Source organism: Nannobrachium achirus, assembly GCF_963921795.1.
Source record: "Nannobrachium achirus genome assembly, chromosome: 18".
Taxonomy (NCBI): Eukaryota; Metazoa; Chordata; class Actinopteri; order Myctophiformes; family Myctophidae; genus Nannobrachium; species Nannobrachium achirus.
In genome coordinates this window covers 59,672,443-59,689,998 of record NC_137825.1, presented here as the reverse complement: position 1 = coordinate 59,689,998, position 17,556 = coordinate 59,672,443, and the positions used below count along the sequence as shown (strand labels likewise).

Below are 17,556 nucleotides of genomic sequence, written 5' to 3'. Positions count from 1 at the left end.
AGATGTTTTGTCATACATCATGTCAGGGGCGTCACAAGGGGGGGAAGCGGGACTGAGTTACTAGGGCCCAAGGTGGAGGGGCCGTAATTATTTTATACTTTAGCTATTGAAAAATAGCAGATCTACAAGCTCCCAGCGCGGCATCGAGTGCCGTGCTGCGAGCTTCTAGATTTGCTATTTTTGAAAATGTGTGCAAATCTTTGAATATGTAGTTTTTAAGCGAACATTTTGTAACTAAAATTTTGTTTCTGGGGGTCCCTGGAACAAAATATTTTGAGATGGGGGTCCGTAGCCAAATACATATCATTTTGGGGGTCCTTCACATCAAAAGGTTTGAGCACCACTGACATAGAAACATGGATTTTTCACGATTTTTCAAAAATAGCAGATCTACAAGCTTGCAGCGCTGTGAGCTTGTATATCTGCTATTTTTTAGTTAGTTAATAGTTAAAGCACAAAATAACGCATAATAATGCGTTCCCAGTCTAAATGGGTTAAACCCCCTCCCCCCTATGAAGAACATTCATGGGGGGCCCACAGTGAATCCTTGTACCCAGTGCCCAGAATTTGGTGCGACACCCCTGCATCATTGTGGAAATAGCCGATCTACAAGCTCACAACACATTGCAATGCGACAGGTTGTGAGCTTGTAGATCTGCTATTTCCAAAATGTTTTACTTCCAAAAAATACCGGTATATGAAAAATGTTCAACATGTAAACGATTATGACGATTAAGAATCACGATTAATTCAAATAATTGTGATTAGATGATTATGTAATAATTGTGACAGCCCTAGCTATTTTACAATTTTATCTAGGACTTTTTTTTAATCTACATGAATGATTTTAACTGATTTTAAACATACTTTTTTATACGCTTCTCTTGTATTCTCACTTCTTTTAACCTGCCACAGTGAAAGCCTATAGCTGCACAGATCTGCACCAGTGTTGATTTCGTCGACTAAAACTATGACGAAAAATGTTTGTCGACTGTGTTTTTATCACTGAAGAAAACTAAATACACCCTGTGATGACTAAAACTAAGACTAAATATATTGACAATTTCGTCAACCAAATAAAAACTAGACTAAAACGTTAGGGAGGGACTAGTGGAGGAGAAAGTAATTTTATGTTTGGTTGCTCTCAGGAGTTGCATGCTGAAAATAGCAGATCTACAAGCTCACAACGCGTTGCAGCGCGACTCGTTGTGATCTTGTAGATCGGCTATTTTCAGCATGCAACCATGTGTAAAATCAGTCATAACGATGCCATCAAGGCCGGCCAAAATACATTTTAGTTGACTAAATCAACTGTAGATTTAGTCAACAAAAATCTCGTGATATTTAGTCGACTTAAATTAGACTAAAACTAAAACTTTTCAGATGACTAAATTATGACTAAAACTAAATTACATTTTATTTAAAAGACTCAAAAGACTAAAACTAAATCAAAACTTGCTATCAAAAACAACACTGATCTGCACTCATTCCCTCATTTCTATAGTATTCGTGTCAAGACAATAAAAGTTGATAGATCGGTTGACGCGATGAGAACATCAGATGAGGTTTTCCGAGGACAACGTATCATTTCAGAAGTCAGAAAGCAGATACAGCAGAACAGTGTGGCTTCAAGTCAAAACAAAATAGATTGCAGGAAAGCTGAAACTCTAGCTCACGTATGTCAAGAGAAAAGAACTGTGATTGTTTAAGCCATGAGCATGCAGCTGTCCAGCAATATATCCTCTTTGTTGGGTGGAAACCTCATTGTGTCCAAAACTGTTACTCAGGGGTGGAAAAAGTACTCACATGTTGTAAAAGTATCAATACTGCACTATAGATGTACTCCGTTACAAGTAAAAGTCCAGAATTCAAAATGTACTTGAGTAAAATATATGTATTTAAAGTACCAAAAGTAAAAGCACAACATGTTTGAAAATAGCTAATCTACAAGCTCACAACGCGTGGCATCGCGACGCGTTGTGAGCTTGTAGATCGGCTATCTTCAAACAGCCTAGGTATGAAATTAGGCTAATGTGGTTTTATGTATGTTTTATAATATTATAATTTAAGTAACTAAAGTTTTCAAATAATTGTAGTGGAGTAAAAGTACAATATTTGGATCCGAGATGTAGAAGAGTAGAAGTAAAAGTATTGGAAATTGGAAATACTCAAGTAAAGTACAAATACTTCAAAAGTGTACTTAAGTAAATGTACTTAGTTACTTTACACCACTGCTGTTACTTTTCAGGATTCAAATTCAAAAGTAGCACAAGTAGCAGCGCGTTTCAAGCTTGTAGATCTGCCACTGTTGATGCTTTTGTGCGTGGCTGTAGTATGATCAAGTAGTGGGACATTAATTGACCAAACAACACAAAAATATGGAGTTAAATGCTTTCTGCCCGACAGTGACTACAGGCACGTGCACACATAGACATCAAAGGGGGCTTGAGCCCCTGCCCTTTTACCTGTCTGTAAAATGTAAAAAGTGCCCTCTCCAGACCACGAATGCAGTTTTCACTATGGTAAAAGACATGCAAATGCCCTCTTTCCATGCCATACCTGAAGCAGCATTAAAGAGAATTGCCTTTTCCAAACTCTCCTGAACTTGAATGCAGCATCTTATGTTGAAACAATTGCCTTCTCTGTGTAGAAATCCATTCCATGCCACATCTTGATAATGCTTAATTCAGTGTGGTATCCAGTATTGAAAATAGATGATATAGTCTACTATTTTCGATATTTCCACCAAAAGGCCCCTTTTGAACTTTCAGCCCCTGCCTCTCTAACATTCTCTGCACGTCCCTGAGTGAATATATGTAAAGAGGCGTCCTCTTTGCTCACATCAGTGCAGACATCACCCCATGCTAAGATATACTGTCCCTGCATGAACCCTGTGTGTGTGTGTGTGTGTGTGTGTGTGTGTGTGTGTGTGTGTGTGTGTGTGTGTGTGTGTGTGTGTGTGTGTGTGTGTGTGTGTGTGTGCGCGCGCACACACACGTGCATGTGTGCATGAGTGCATGCGTCTGCATGTGTGTTTCTTTATGTAGTCAGTTGTGTGAGGCATTTATGTGTGTGAGTGTTTCGGCACAGGGATTTGTGAGTGTAGTTTACAAGTAAACATGTTTAACACAGCCTGAGGTCGATTGAATCCTTTTTACGTGATTTTGGGGGTGAAGAATACAGACCAGTGCGCAAACTCCTTTACTACAGAATAGTATTGATCGAAGTTCTGTTCACAGGCTGGAGCAATCAGGCATGAGTGCTCATCTATAAATCTATAAATGCACCGAGTGTGTGTGTGTGTGTATGTGTGTGTGTGTGTGTGTGTGTGTGTGTGTGTGTGTGTGTGTGCGTGCGTGTGCGTGTGTGTGTGTGCCTTGTTAGTTAGTCAGAGTGGAGTAAGCAACCAAAGCTGGTGAGCCGATGATGGCAAACTGACACAAAACAGATTTCCCCTCATTTGCAAACATGTGTCCTTTCTCATGGCACCGGTACTAAGGCTCAGGTACAATACTCATGTCTTCTACTTAAGTAAAAGTATACCACAACATGAATTATGTTACAAGTACTGTAACAGGCCTGCATTCAAAATGTCATTTGAGTAAAAGTACAACAGTATCGGTACTGTCAAACCTTTTCAAGGATAGCAGATCTACAGTACAGTACCAGCTCACAACGCGTTGCATTAAGGCCCATTGTGAGCTTGTAGATCGGCTATTTTAGAATAGTATACAATAGCGCTTAATTGATTCAATGTACGTTTTATATAGGAATCTAATTAGTAGGTATGGGTAAATGGTAATACCTTCTGTATTACCATTTACCCATACCTACTAATTAGATTCCTATATCAAATATCGTCTGGGTAGCGGGTGAAAACGCCACGTTTCGAGCTTGCAGAACAAGTAGGTAGTTAATACAAACAAAAGGTGGAAAAAAAACACTAAAAGTTGGAGATATTAAATATGGAGATAGGAGGTTTCTGCCCAACAGCAACGATGTGTACTTAGGTACGGTCCTTGAGTAAATGCACTTAATTAGTTTCCAGTTCCACCACTGATCATTTTTGAGCAGAGGTCGTGTCTTAAGGCAGCGTGCACGTCAACCCAGCTGCATCGCTCCACATCTGAGGAGCACGCACGCACTGAGTCACAGGTTTGTTGGAGATGCTTAAATCTCCAAGGTAAACAGTTGGTTGCTAGGGTAAAAAAACATGGTTGCTATGGTAAACAGTTGGTTGCTAGGGTAAACAGTTGGTTGCTAGGGTAAAACCATGGTTGCTAAGGTGGTTGCTAACGTACACTAACAGACCAGCAACAACAGACTGTTGCCACAGCAACGTACACAAAGGTTTGTGTACACATGTGGTGTGATGTCATACTGATGCGGAGATATGAGCAGGGCAAAGGTGTGACGTGTGACGTGTGACCGACGGACGGACGGACGGACGGACGGACGGACGGACGGACGGACGGCCGGTGGAGGTTTTCATAGTAAACTGCTCCCTGACGGTCGCAATTATTTTGACCAAGGGGCCTACTTGCAATACCCTCAAAAGCCCACCAGTGGGCCCCGGCCCACATGGTTGGGAATTTGTGTCCGCGTCAATATGCCGACGGGTCAGTATGCCGACAACCTAAACCTAACCTTAACCCTAACCTTAAACTCAGTAAAACTATCGCTGGTGAGTAGCTAACCTGCCGACGCTGGTGAGTAGCTAACCTGCCGACGCTGATGAGTAGCCAACCTGTCGACACTGGTGAGTAAAGCCCGTATCAGAGTCTACGGTGGAGACCTATCCACCGCAAATTTGAGGTGGAAAGCTTTCCACCTCAAGTCAGAAAATAAGTGCAGGCCATCATAGTCACGGCCCACGGTGAAGTCCTTTACCCCGTCTAGACCGGTTCAGGTCGACCAATCAGTGAACGGGGTGTAGAGCCGGTCTGTCTGATAGTAAAAACAGAGAGATGTGTTGGGACTCACGGTGGAAAGCTCTCCACCGTGAGGAATGATGTAACGTTGTAGTTTCATGACTCAAAAAGACTCGAAAAGACTACACCGCAGTGTTAAGCCTTCCACCGCGGACCCGACTATGATACGGGCTTAACTAACCTGTCGACGCTGGTGAGTAACTAACCTGCCGACGCTGGTGAGTAACTAACCTGTCGACGGGTTTAGGTCGTCGGCATACCGACCCGTCGGCATATTGAGTTCTTCCTGGGAATTTCTGGTCTAAGAACAGAGGCCGGAGGCAGTGTGTGCCGTGAATCGTCCCATCCTAATTTACGGTACACTTTAAGACAGAATAAGACATAATAAAGCCATAATAAGAAATAATGTGTTGGTAATTAGAACTAATATGTTTTATTAGACAGAAACAAAGACAGAATAGCAGAAAGCGCGGATAGGCCTACATTCTCTGGCACCGGGCACCTGCCGCGGAACTGCCGCGGCAGGTACCGCCGCACGACCGGCAGTTCGAACGGCAGTCACACTGCATCACCTGCGATAGGACTGGCAGTGCGACCGGCAGTCCCGGCAGTAGGACCGGCAGGTTCCGTCGCGGTAAACTGCCGGTCCGTGCAGTGGTGGCTGCTGCGGCAGTTACCAGTGATTCCGGTCCTACCTACAGTTCCGTGCAGCGGCCGCCGGTCCTATCGCCGGCAATGCAGCACGACTGACGGTCGAACTGCCGGTCGGCAGGTGCCGGTGCCAGAGAATGCATTCGCTCTTTCTGCTATTCTGTCTTTGTTTCTGTCTAATAAAACATATTAGTTCTAATTACCAACACATTATTTCTTATTATGGCTTTATTATGTCTTATTCTGTCTTAAAGTGTACTGTAAATTAGGATGGGACCAGGATAATAAATAAGTGAACAGAGACGTTCCGCGGTTAGCAGCTATGAGCTCCGGGCTGGTACAGTGCTGATTAGAACCACCTTGCTCTAAACTGTGATTCATGCATCACAAATCGTCGCTGCTCTGCCAAAGACGTGCCGAATTAGTGGCGCTTTTTCAGCTTGTCCCCAAGGGGGAGTCGTTTTGAAGAAACACAAGTGTTCTGAGTTACAATCAGCTAATTGGGTGTCCCTGTGAAATGTGCATAAAGGGAATAGTCTGCAGAGCGTAATGCAGCACAGGTTGAACAACGCACCAAGAGGGACTCTCACTTTTACTGTAGTGCAGGGTTCTTCAATGTTTTCAGGCCAAGGACCCCTTAGTTGAGAGAGAGATGAAGCAGACCCCCACAACCTTCTCATAGATTCCATATAGTTTCACCGTTTAATCGTCTGTGTATTTTGGATTCATGTCAATTTGTGTTTTCAGATATTTAACCACTTGAACCGTCAATACTTGATAAACTTGACCTTAGTTCCACTAAGTAGTCTGCTCTTTTTCCCATCTACACTAAAAACCTTTGCCTAAAATAGCCGATCTACAAGCTCACAACGCCTCGCGCTGCGAGGCGTTGTGAGCTTGTAGATCTGCTATTTTTGGCTAAAGTTCTCAGGGGAAAGAAAATGTTTCTATCACACAAAGATTTGGAGGACCCCCTGTAGTAACTCTGAGGACCCCCTAGGGGTCCCGGACCCCCTGTTGAAGACCCTTGCTGTAGTGTATCCATGGTGACTGGCTTTTTAACGAGCTATGTTAAAGCTGCACGCCGGAACTTACAGTAATAATACAATTATGTCATTTTAACCAATGTGTAATTAATACAACTAGCCCTTACCCGTTCAAAGATATGAGCTCTGAAATGATGTGCAGTGTGTGGGTTATGGGAGTGCACTGCACACAGTATATGAGGGATGGAAAGTAACTTTAACTGGTGCTTGCATGATAATATGTAGGAGCATCAATGTAAGAAATACCCGTTTCGTTTACTGTATACCGATCTGCATGATTTTTGGACAACATCTGTAAGAGCCCCCCCCCCCCCCCCCCCCCCCCCCCACACACACACACACACACACACACACACACACATACACACACACACACACAGAGATGGTTAAACATGTTGCCTCATGCTAGATGCAGAATAGATAAGCCTAATGCTAGATGCAGAATAGATAGTAGATACACCATAAAAATGCTAATATACAGCAAACTATTTGTGAAAGTGACAAACGGGCTTCACAGTTATGTCAGGTGTGTTCATATGCTTATGGTGATGCGATTTCAGATCAATTGCTCCAGCCACTGAGGAGAAACGCTGTGACAGACACTCAGACACTCAGACAGACAGACACTCACTCAGACATTCCGAAAATGATATGTTTGATAGGGAATAGGCTGGCACATTTTCCACTGAGAAATGTAGACACTGAATTTGAATTACTGTCACATCACAGGTGCACAGGTGTAAAGAAATGGGTGAAATAGTGTGTGTAGTGTGTGTGTGTGTGTGTGTGTGTGTGTGTGTGTGTGTGTGTGTGTGTGTGTGTGTGTGTGTGTGTGTGTGTGTGTGTGTGTGGAACGGAACCAAATACAGCTCTGTAACTTTGAGTGGTCTGTTAACTCTGAGAGTGTACTTAGGGTAGGTATAAAAACGTGCAGTAATCCTGGTCTCTATACTGCCTCCCCCTGGTCAGCCGGGGCGCCTGATGGAGGGGAAAAGGAACTGGTTGCAATAATGTGTTGCTTCCACACACTACTGTACGTTCTACCGGTGAAACTACCCCCGGTCAGGTGATAAGAAGCGGCCTACCCACTCCTCGTGCACTGAAGGAAGCATTTAGAGTATGTTGAAGAATTACTATTTTGATCAAGGTTTGCCTGTTATCTCTCCTATGGTACCAACAGCAATGCAGCATGGAATTGTAGACAAAATATTCGAAGGCTCATCAAAGGGTGGTCCGTTGCTCAAATGCCAAATAAATAATGGACCTTGATATGAAAAGGGTTGAAAACCACTGCCCTAATGCAGTGGTTCTCAAGCTGTGGGTCGGGACCCCCAGAGGGTCCTGAAATAATTTTTGGGGGTCCCCAGATGATTAACTTAATGTGCAACATTGTTTTCTCATCATTCAACAGTAAACAAACCAACATAACATTTAAAGGTGTATTCAGTGATAATGAAAGTGGCCGGGGGTCATCTTGTCCCTTACTGGCCTTACAGCGTGGAAATGTTTAGTTTTTTATAGATTTTTTACACCATTATAATGTTCTCGCTTTGATCATTAGACCCAATCACTGAATATCGGTAGGCCTACGTCTCCAGCTTCAGGATATGATATGTATGATTTACTACGAGACTACGAGAGTTCAGTAGTTTACAATCTAGGCATTTAGCAGACGTTCTTAATTCAGAGCGACTGTGGTTCTCAAAACTTTTATTTTGACCTTCATAACTAAACATCATAACATAACTACGGCCATACTCCCTACCCTGATTGGTCGAGGACTGGCTGGCCACCTCTGAAAACGGAATCTAGCTATGCTCGTGGTGGAAGTCCTTATATGGTCAGCACACATTCTAGTGAGGAGAATGAATGGGAAATGTTCCAATTATATTTTTATTTGAATGAAATACAATCACTGAATATACCTTTAAGTTTATAGAGGGTATCTGCAGTTCTGCACATTTCGTAAGTGACAATTTAAGGACTCTAAAATGACAAGTGAAACATTGGCCAAATATTAGTCAGAAATTGTGAAAATAGACGATACCATAGCATGTAGATCTGCTATTTTCACAATAGAACCGTATCATACAATGTAATGCCTCAACTCTTACAACTCTTAGTGCTCGTCAGGGTGGGGGGTCCCCAGTTAAAATACGATTGTTTTGGGGTTCGCGGCCTGAAAAGGTTGAAAACCACTGCCTTATTGTATGCCGAACCGGGGGTCCTTGGAATGAAAAGGCCACTCTTTATTCATGGTAAAACAGTCAGGTTATTGCTTCACATATCTTGGACTCACTTTGGACAATAAACTGAGGTTTGATCAACACATTACATCTATCCATAAACGTTTTGCAGCAAAGACTTCATGTAATCTGTAAGCTATAGGGGTGTAACGATATAGTAACTGTATCGAAATATCGTTTTTAACTTAAAAAATCGAAGTATATCGAAATTAAAACAGCTAAAATCGAATCGTATCGTTTTATTTTGTATCGTATCGAATCGGCAATGCAAAGAATCGATTGTATCGATACTACCTACTTGAGCATTGTATTTAGCATTTTTAAGAAGAAAGGATGGGTTTAATTACTTTTTCTATCGATAAATGTGTGTAATCTCTGGGTTCATGTCAAGGTGCAGGTTTGTCAATATACAATGTCCATGTATTTGGCAGATAATCACTGTGTTTACTTATTTATATCCATAATAATACATGTTTCCCTTAAAAACCTGCACTATCCACACCTTTCACACAGATTTAATGTCTTTGCTAAATAGTTACTATATCGATTTTAAATAATTAAATCGAATCGTATCGTATCGTCATGAATGAACCAATATCGTCCATGTATCGTATCGTCAACCATGTATCGTGATATGTATCGAATCGCTATTACAATGTATCGTTACACCCCTAGTAAGCTAAGATCACTATCTGTTGCCCCCCATCTCCTGTTATTACTGTACAAAAGTATTATACAACCTGTTCTGTTGTACTGCTCAGCATGTTTCATGCCAAACAGAAACAAACTTTACAGTACCACCCGTATTGCTTCCAAGATCATTGGACTTCCCACACCCACACTGTCTGATATGAACAACAATAAGGCCATCACACGCTTAGCACTCTCAATAACAAGTGACACTGACCATCCTCTGCATCGCCACTTCGACCTAATGCCATCTGGGCGAAGATACAGAACCTTGGCGTGGCACAAAGTGCGGTTTAAAAGGAGTTTTGTCCCCTCAGCCATTGCTGCACTTAACAATCTGCTAAACAATCGCTAAGTTATTTGGCTATGTGTTGTTTCTTGTTTGAACAGACTGTGAAGACAAATTTCCCTTCGGGGACAATAAAGATTATTATTATTATTATTATTATTAAGGTTTTGAGAAGCACTGCTGCAGTAGATGGAGTGTTGTGTTCTCAACTGAGTCCTGCCCGTCTGCTGAAATGCATGCTCTGTATTTTCCCCTCAAGCCGACAGGCAGGCAGGCAGTCAGGCTGGGCCCGGGCGGCATGCCGCCGAGGGCCAGCTCTGGAGATGTCAGAACAACCACAACATTTTTCCAATGTGGGCGGAGGACGCAGAGGAAATGAATGAAATGGTCAGAGAGAGAGAGAGAGAAAGAGAGAGAGAGAAAGAAAGAAAGGTCCCCTTGATAATTTAAGGTTCGTGATTTGAATGACGGGAGGGGAAGTGGTTTTAAAGTTGTTCTTGTTGTCTTTAAGTGGCTATAAAAGGTTGTCAAATAATTCACGCAACGTAAACCACATCGGATGAGAAAACTTTGCAGGGAATTGGGGGGAGAGAGAGAGAGAGAGAGAGAGAGAGAGAGAGAGAGAGAGAGAGAGAGAGAGATTGCCACTTCTTTTGGGAGAACAGAAAGAATGCAGTTTTAGCTGCAAGCCTGAGAGAGAGAGTGGGTCTTAAAAACTAACTTTGTCCTTGCAGTAATATAGCCTAATTCAGGGGCTCTTGTTTAGGAATGACTGAGTAATGAGAGAGGAAGTGGGATGAAGGTCTGGAAAAGTATGCTTCGATATGAAGAGAGAGAGAGAGAGAGAGAGAGAGAGAGAGAGAGAGAGAGAGAGAGAGAGAGAGAGAATCATTTTGGGTGAGCTTCCATTGTATTGCTTACTCAGCAGTCAGCCTCCTTCCAGGCGCGTCATCGCGCATGCGCACACACGCACCCCCAGATGTGATGAAGTAAAGATGTTTTTCATAATGTACAACAACCTCATAACCTGCCAACAACCTCCACCTTTGACGTCACGCAATTAATCCCCATATAGCACAATATATAGGCTACAATCACGCATGCTCGCTGCAAAAAAAACAGCTGTCAATGATATTAGAATAACAGAAAGCAGGGGTCATGAAACAAAGAATGCCATCATAAAATGAATTATGAAGAGAAAATTGCTGACTGTTTCATTTTGTGTTTCATGTTTGTCTTCTTTTCCCACACGATGCATCCCCTGTCTTAAGATATAGGCCTATGCCATTTTTCAGGGTAGCAAATTTTTCAATGTATAAAATGATATTGGACTCAAATAATGTTTGCCACTTGTGCTTTCCTCAATATATTATAGACTATATATAAGCTCAATGTCTACCAAATTCCTGTGTACAAATTAGGGTACATTGGCAGTATATTTGTGCACAAATGTACACTCTCAATCAGTACATGCGGTTTAACCAACTTTAGGTTATTGTCACATCACTGGTTTGCATGATGAAAAGGAATACATGAAAGGTCGACCTAAAACAAAGCCGACCCAAACTCGTTTCCCAACGGGTCTGTGGCCTTAAGCTAGATGCAGAAGAGACCGAAATCTAATCTTTGCTTCTGGGGGTCCCTGGAACCAAATATTTTGCAATAGGGGTCCATCCGTGGAACAAAATATTTCGGGTCCGATGCCAAAAACACATTTTGGTGCTTATCATTTTTTCTCAAACTGTGTCATGTCAAGGACCCCCAGCATGATATGTATTTGGCCACGGACCCCCATCGCAAAATATTTTGTTCCAGGGACCCCCAGAAGCAAAGATTTGATTTTGGTCTATTCTGCATCTAGCTTAAGGCCACAGACCCGTTGGGAAACGAGTTTGGGTCGGCTTTGTTTTAGGTCGGCTTTTCCTGTTACCGATGAAAAGAAGTGGGAGAATTTATTTTGCGTATTATATTGACTGTGTCAATTCTTGTTTTTAGTTGTTTAAATGAAGACCATTTGTAGTGTAAAAGGGCTGTATTACTGCCAGCCTGGCACCACTTACTTGTCAAGCACAAAATACAGGTCAAAGGCGCCCTGGCAGGAGCTCTCCTCTTCCACCTCCTCATCTGGAAGCTCCGGCTCTGCGCTGACGGCGCAGGACGAACACGATAATCCCAACAAAAACAAAACCAGGACGAAACGCATGTTGAGGAGGATAACGACCACCAAAAATCACGGTTATTCTCCCCAGGAGCGGGGAGGGAAAAGAGACAAACTAGACAAAGAACAAAAAGAATAAAAACGTAATTCCGTTTGGAAGATGCGCTCCTCTCAGGCTCTCACTCACTCACATCCCAGAGAAGCGTTTTGAAGGAGCAAGGGGAGAGAAGAGACTTGAGATGCAAAACAAAGGATGCGAACTGGAGTCTGTCCCGTTCCTCAACACGACACCTTCTCTCAAGGAAAAAAAAGAAAGAAAGAAAAAAAAAAGTGTGTGCGCGTGTGTAGAATGTGTTGGTGTGTGTGTGGGGAGGGGGTTGTCCTGTCCACAGTCCACCACGCATTGAAATATTTAGCCTACTTTTTTTATAGTCCACACGAAGTAGACCTAAACAACTTAAAAAAGTAGTCTGAAAAGAAAAAAAAGTTTTCAGTAAACACTATTCAAGGCATTTCAATGGGGAGAGTCAGACAAATAGAGCATGTCGCGTTGTTTTCTGCTGCAAATGAATGTAAAGCAGTGTTGTTCGCTGGAGGGACTGTCTGGGGGAGAAGGGGGGTTTTCGGGGGACTCATGCATGCTGCTAAACGCTACGGGGCCATGCAGCGCGGGTTTCAGATTTCATCCCCAGCGAGGAGGAGAGATCATGGGTCGAGGAAATGGGTCAGAATAGCTCTCTGTGATGTAGCCAACCTACCTCCTCCTTCAAGCTGTACAGTATAGTTCGTCTGTCATTCAATGTTATATGAGATACTTAAATGGTTTCCTGTGGAAATAAGCGTAGTCTTTTCATGGATCTCCTTTTAGTAGACCTTGTACCAGTGAACTGTACCGTCATGAAACTGTACCTTTTCCTATGCAAACTTCTAATAACGTCTTCAATCAATCAATCAATACGGTAGTGCATTTATGATTTTGTCCACTGAAAATCTCATTGAACAAAGACAGACAAGTGAGACAACAATACATTCTTTGCTTGTGGGATATATATATATATATATGTCATAGTATATTAGAGAAACAGCACATTCGAGACGCGGAGCACTCGTGGTGCGGCACGGGGCGGAGCAAGCGGTCGCCAATACAACGTACTCCAGGCGGTGCGCCGCTCTATTGTCCACGACACTGCGAGCGGCTACCGAAGCCCCCCTGTATCCACGAAGCCCAAACGAGTTACGAGGCCCCCCTGGGTCCACGAAGCCCCAAGCGGCGCGAAGGCCAGCGGACCTTGGTCCTGCTCTTCGCCCCCGAGCGCCGCAGGCGCGAGTGGCCGCGAAGAGCGGGCCAGGGCCGCGCGGCCGGCGGAGCTCCGCGCGAGTTACGAAGCCGTGGTGAATGCAATCGTTATATTTATGCCCAGGCCGTAAGGCCTGGGCAAGCGCACGTTAAACGCCCTGTCCAAGTGACTACAATGGAGCTAATGGCTAGGCTAGGCTAGGCTAGGCTAGGCTAGGCTAGGCTAGGCTAGGCTAGGCTAGGCTAGTAAATAAAGAGTAAACACTTCCGGTCTGCGGCGAGTTCAAAGCGTGACGTAACTCTCTTATCCAGTGGCTGACGTCGCCATCTGGTGGTGATTAGTGTGTGGTGAACGTCAAAACGAGTGCTCCTTGACAACTTTTACTGGTTTCTTGAACATACTGTAACATATATATATATATATATATATATATATATATATATATAGACCTATGTATAAATATATGCCTATATATATATATATATAGGCATATATATATATATATATATATATATATATATATATATAGGCCTATATACCAGTATAGACGCCCTAAGGGTGAGAAGCGCCCTGGAGCGATGGGCGAGCGCTGGTGCTTAGGCATGGGATCAACTTTGACCAAAAAAATGCACAGACCTAGTTGGTTGTTTAAGTGGACAAAAGGTGGCCATATTTTCCAAATATGGAGATGACCGACGTCTGACATCATGTCTGACGTCACAGACCACATCAGAATAATGTCCATATATGGGCATTCTCGATATGGTCTTAATATTGATGACATCAGAGATCTCCATATATGGGCATAAAAGGGAAAAAGGACGTGTATTGATGACATCAGGGATCTGATGTTGTCAATGATGTTCTGACATCATTGTGATGTCAGGACAGGTCAGCTATATCCTGCTGAGCTGGGATAAGGTGATTTTTTTTTTTTTTTTTTTTATAGTAAATGCGACCTACGGTCGCAATAACCCTGATTTGATTGTTGCGACCGTAGGTCGCAGTTACTTTTACACTCTCATACTATCCAAACCTCCACCAGCCGTCAGTCTGTCCTTCCGTCACGTCACTCGTCACACGTCACACTTTCCCCCTATTCATATCTCCGCCACCGTTGCCCCGATCCATGCCAAAATTTCCACACAAACTTCTTGCCTGCCAAACTACAACCTCCAAGGACCCCCGGAGCTCCAGGGACCCCCAGGTCCCTGGGGGACCCCCAGGTGTAAAAAATGACCAAATGTGCAAAAATGACCACCCCAACGGGGCTGCTCACGGGGAATTCCCGGGGACCACCGACTCCTGGTGCTCCAGAACGGATGCAAAAGTGGTGGCGCCCCCAGTGGAGGACCCCCTCCACTGCAGCTCACATAAAATGCCTTAACTCGGGCTAGGAGCGACCGGGAGAGCCAGGGCCGGTACCTATTCGTCCGCCTCGGCGGCGCGGAGACCCCACCCCTCATTTCTCACATGGCCCTCTTCTAGCGCCACCATGAGGCCGATTCTTGCAAAACACATTTTTGGACACTGCTCCTACAATTTTTGCCCTAAAATCACGCAAGTCGGTACACAGTATGTCTACACTCATGTCATCAACTTGGATCTGTCCCATATAGGGTGTGCCAAATGTAGTTCTAAGAGCGGCCATTTCTTGGGTCAACACAGCCTTACACAGGTGTTCTGATTAGACTATAGCATTAGTTCTATGCAATCAAACAATTGAAACACCTGTGTTTTGACCCAAGAAATGGCCGCTAAGGACTACAATGACGTAGCCGCTGGCACACACTATAGCGCCACCTTCAGGCCGATTTTTTAAAACACATTTTTGGACACTGCTCCTACAATCTTTGCCCTAAAATCACGCAAATCACTACACAGTATGTCTATACTCATGTCATCAACATGGACCTGTCCCATATAGCGCCACCATCAGGCCAATTTTTTCCAACACATTTTTGGACACTGCTCCTACAGATTTTGCCCTAAAATCACACAAATCGCACAGTATCTCTACAGTCATGTAATCAAAACGCATCTATCCCATCTAGCGCCACCATCAGGACGATTTTGGTAAAACAAACTTTTGGCCTATTTGTGGAGATAAGCGACCAACGGTCGCTTATCTCCCGATTAGGGAGTCTTACTGGTTTAGGTGAATGTATAGGCTAATTATAGGCTAATCCTTTTCAGATGTTGTGATTGGCTCCTGAATTCCATGAATAAGTCGCCTCATTGCTAATATAGGCTATAGGGAAGAACGGGGTAAGATGAACCGCTGGGTAAGATGAACCACCCCCTTTATCTTTAAATTGGTTTTAATCGTTTTTTCTTGCAGTTTAATAACCGTAAGAAAGGAAATAAGACTATTTGCAAAAGGGAAAAGTGTTATTAAAATATTTCTGACAAGTAAATACATTATTTTGTTCAAGTTTAAACTGTTAAAGCTTAGAATATCATGTGGGTCAACTTACCCCTTCATAGATCAACTTACCCCTCACCTGGGGCAAGTTGAACCACATTACCACTTTTTTTTAATAAGTCATATTTTTATGGTCCTTTGTCATAGACACTTACTTATGATTTCAAATGATAGCAGACATCCTGAAATATGTTTTACTGCCATCTCACTTTTTCTTGCTTCCAGGGCAACATAAGTGGTTCATCTTACCCCGTTCTCCCCTACTGTAGGCCTACATTCTGATACAACATGCAAAGTAGAGAGGCTAATCTCATTTGGAACCCATCATTATTCTTAATTCCTCTCTAAACAGTACATGTTTGTTTGCGTTTCTCTGTGTTGGTACCAAACTAGCCTACTGCAAAATTACAGTAGTTAGACGCCATCTGTCTGTATTGTAATTACAATTTGACAATGACATGCTTTGTGCAGTCACATTTAACTAGCGCAGCATGCTGATTATCACTTCTAGTAAGCTATACAAGACACACGCGCACTATGACACGCAGACAGGCACGCACACACGCAACATGAAGGGAGGGGGGCTATGTTATTGAAGCAGGATGTTGATGTCAGAGAGAGAGAGAGAAGCATCATTTTGGGTTAGCTTCCATTGTATTGCTTACTAAGCAGTCAGCCTCCTTCCAGGCACGTCATCGCGCATGTGCACACGCACACGCACATGCACACGCGCACACACACACACACACACACACACACACACACACACACACACACACAGATGTGATGAAGTAAAGATGTAGAGTAGTAGCTAGTATTTGCTTAGCTTGGCTCCATCATGTTGTTACTGAAGTATCAATAAGCCTGTAGATTATCAGTTCTTGTTGTTGACAAGCTTACTACTGAGGATAAATTATGCTTTATCCTGGTCTGACCCAAAATATAGCTAGCTATTATTAATTACTATCTAGCTATCTTTACATACATTTAGCCATATCTCTCATGAACATCTTCAGTTCAGTTGAACCACCTGGTAACCCTCCTCTCAACCAACACTTGTGATGCTGAGATGGTTTACTCCTCATTTCTTCAGGAATTCAGGCTCTGAATCTGAAACGCCTGCTTCGGCTGTGCACAGTGTGTGGATATTCTCTTCCATCTCCACTCGGCTCTCTTTTTCCCAGAGGGGAGGGTTCGTTTCCAAAACAAACTTGCACCCAGCACATCGATACTACCATGGCCATTTTTCTCACGCTGTTGTCCGGGTGTTTGCGTGCCACGTAGGACCCTTAAGGTTGGTGCCGAAATTGCACCTGTTTCTGACCAGTTTCATGTCCTGCCTGCAGGAGGTATAACCCATCTCGAAGTTGTTGCAGCGTCTTGGCAATGAATGAAGACACTGAGGCACCAAGAGCTGTCGAATCTCAGGTGTGTGACACACACCTGAGATTCTACATCATGTTTGTGCTCTTGGCACGGGTTGTGTGGCTCGAGGAATTCTGGCACTGCAGGGATATCATGATCCCTGGCCTCTGTTGCTGTGTCCTTGTCCCAGAGAACTGCTATCATTGCTGCTGGAACCCAGATGCCTTGGCTCATGATGTACTCTGGTTGGCTGGCTGGGTCAGTGTTATAGTGCCTTGGCTGGCTCCGGGTTTGGATGCACCTGCTGCACTGGTGGGAGCGCTGGCATTGTTAGCTCTGTTGCGACAGTGATACTGAATAGCTATTGTCACTGAAACCACATGGATTCGGCCCCATCGTTCTATCTAGATACCAGTGGCGTCAGTTCAGCAAAAGCTAAGGTATGGCAACATGACTG

General features: G+C 43.5%; 1 protein-coding gene across 1 annotated transcript in view; it reads right to left on the bottom strand.

The window, feature by feature from the left end:
• The window catches only part of antxr1c (ANTXR cell adhesion molecule 1c), a gene marked incomplete at both ends in the record, with an annotated part of 156,242 nt that extends 144,186 nt beyond the window's left edge, over window positions 1–12,056 (bottom strand). The window contains one exon of the mRNA XM_080747017.1: window positions 11,914–12,056. Within this exon, the coding sequence (XP_080603143.1) occupies window positions 11,914–12,056 (143 nt within the window). The remainder of the gene's footprint in view (window positions 1–11,913) is intronic.
• Window positions 12,057–17,556: the final 5,500 nt, after the last annotated feature.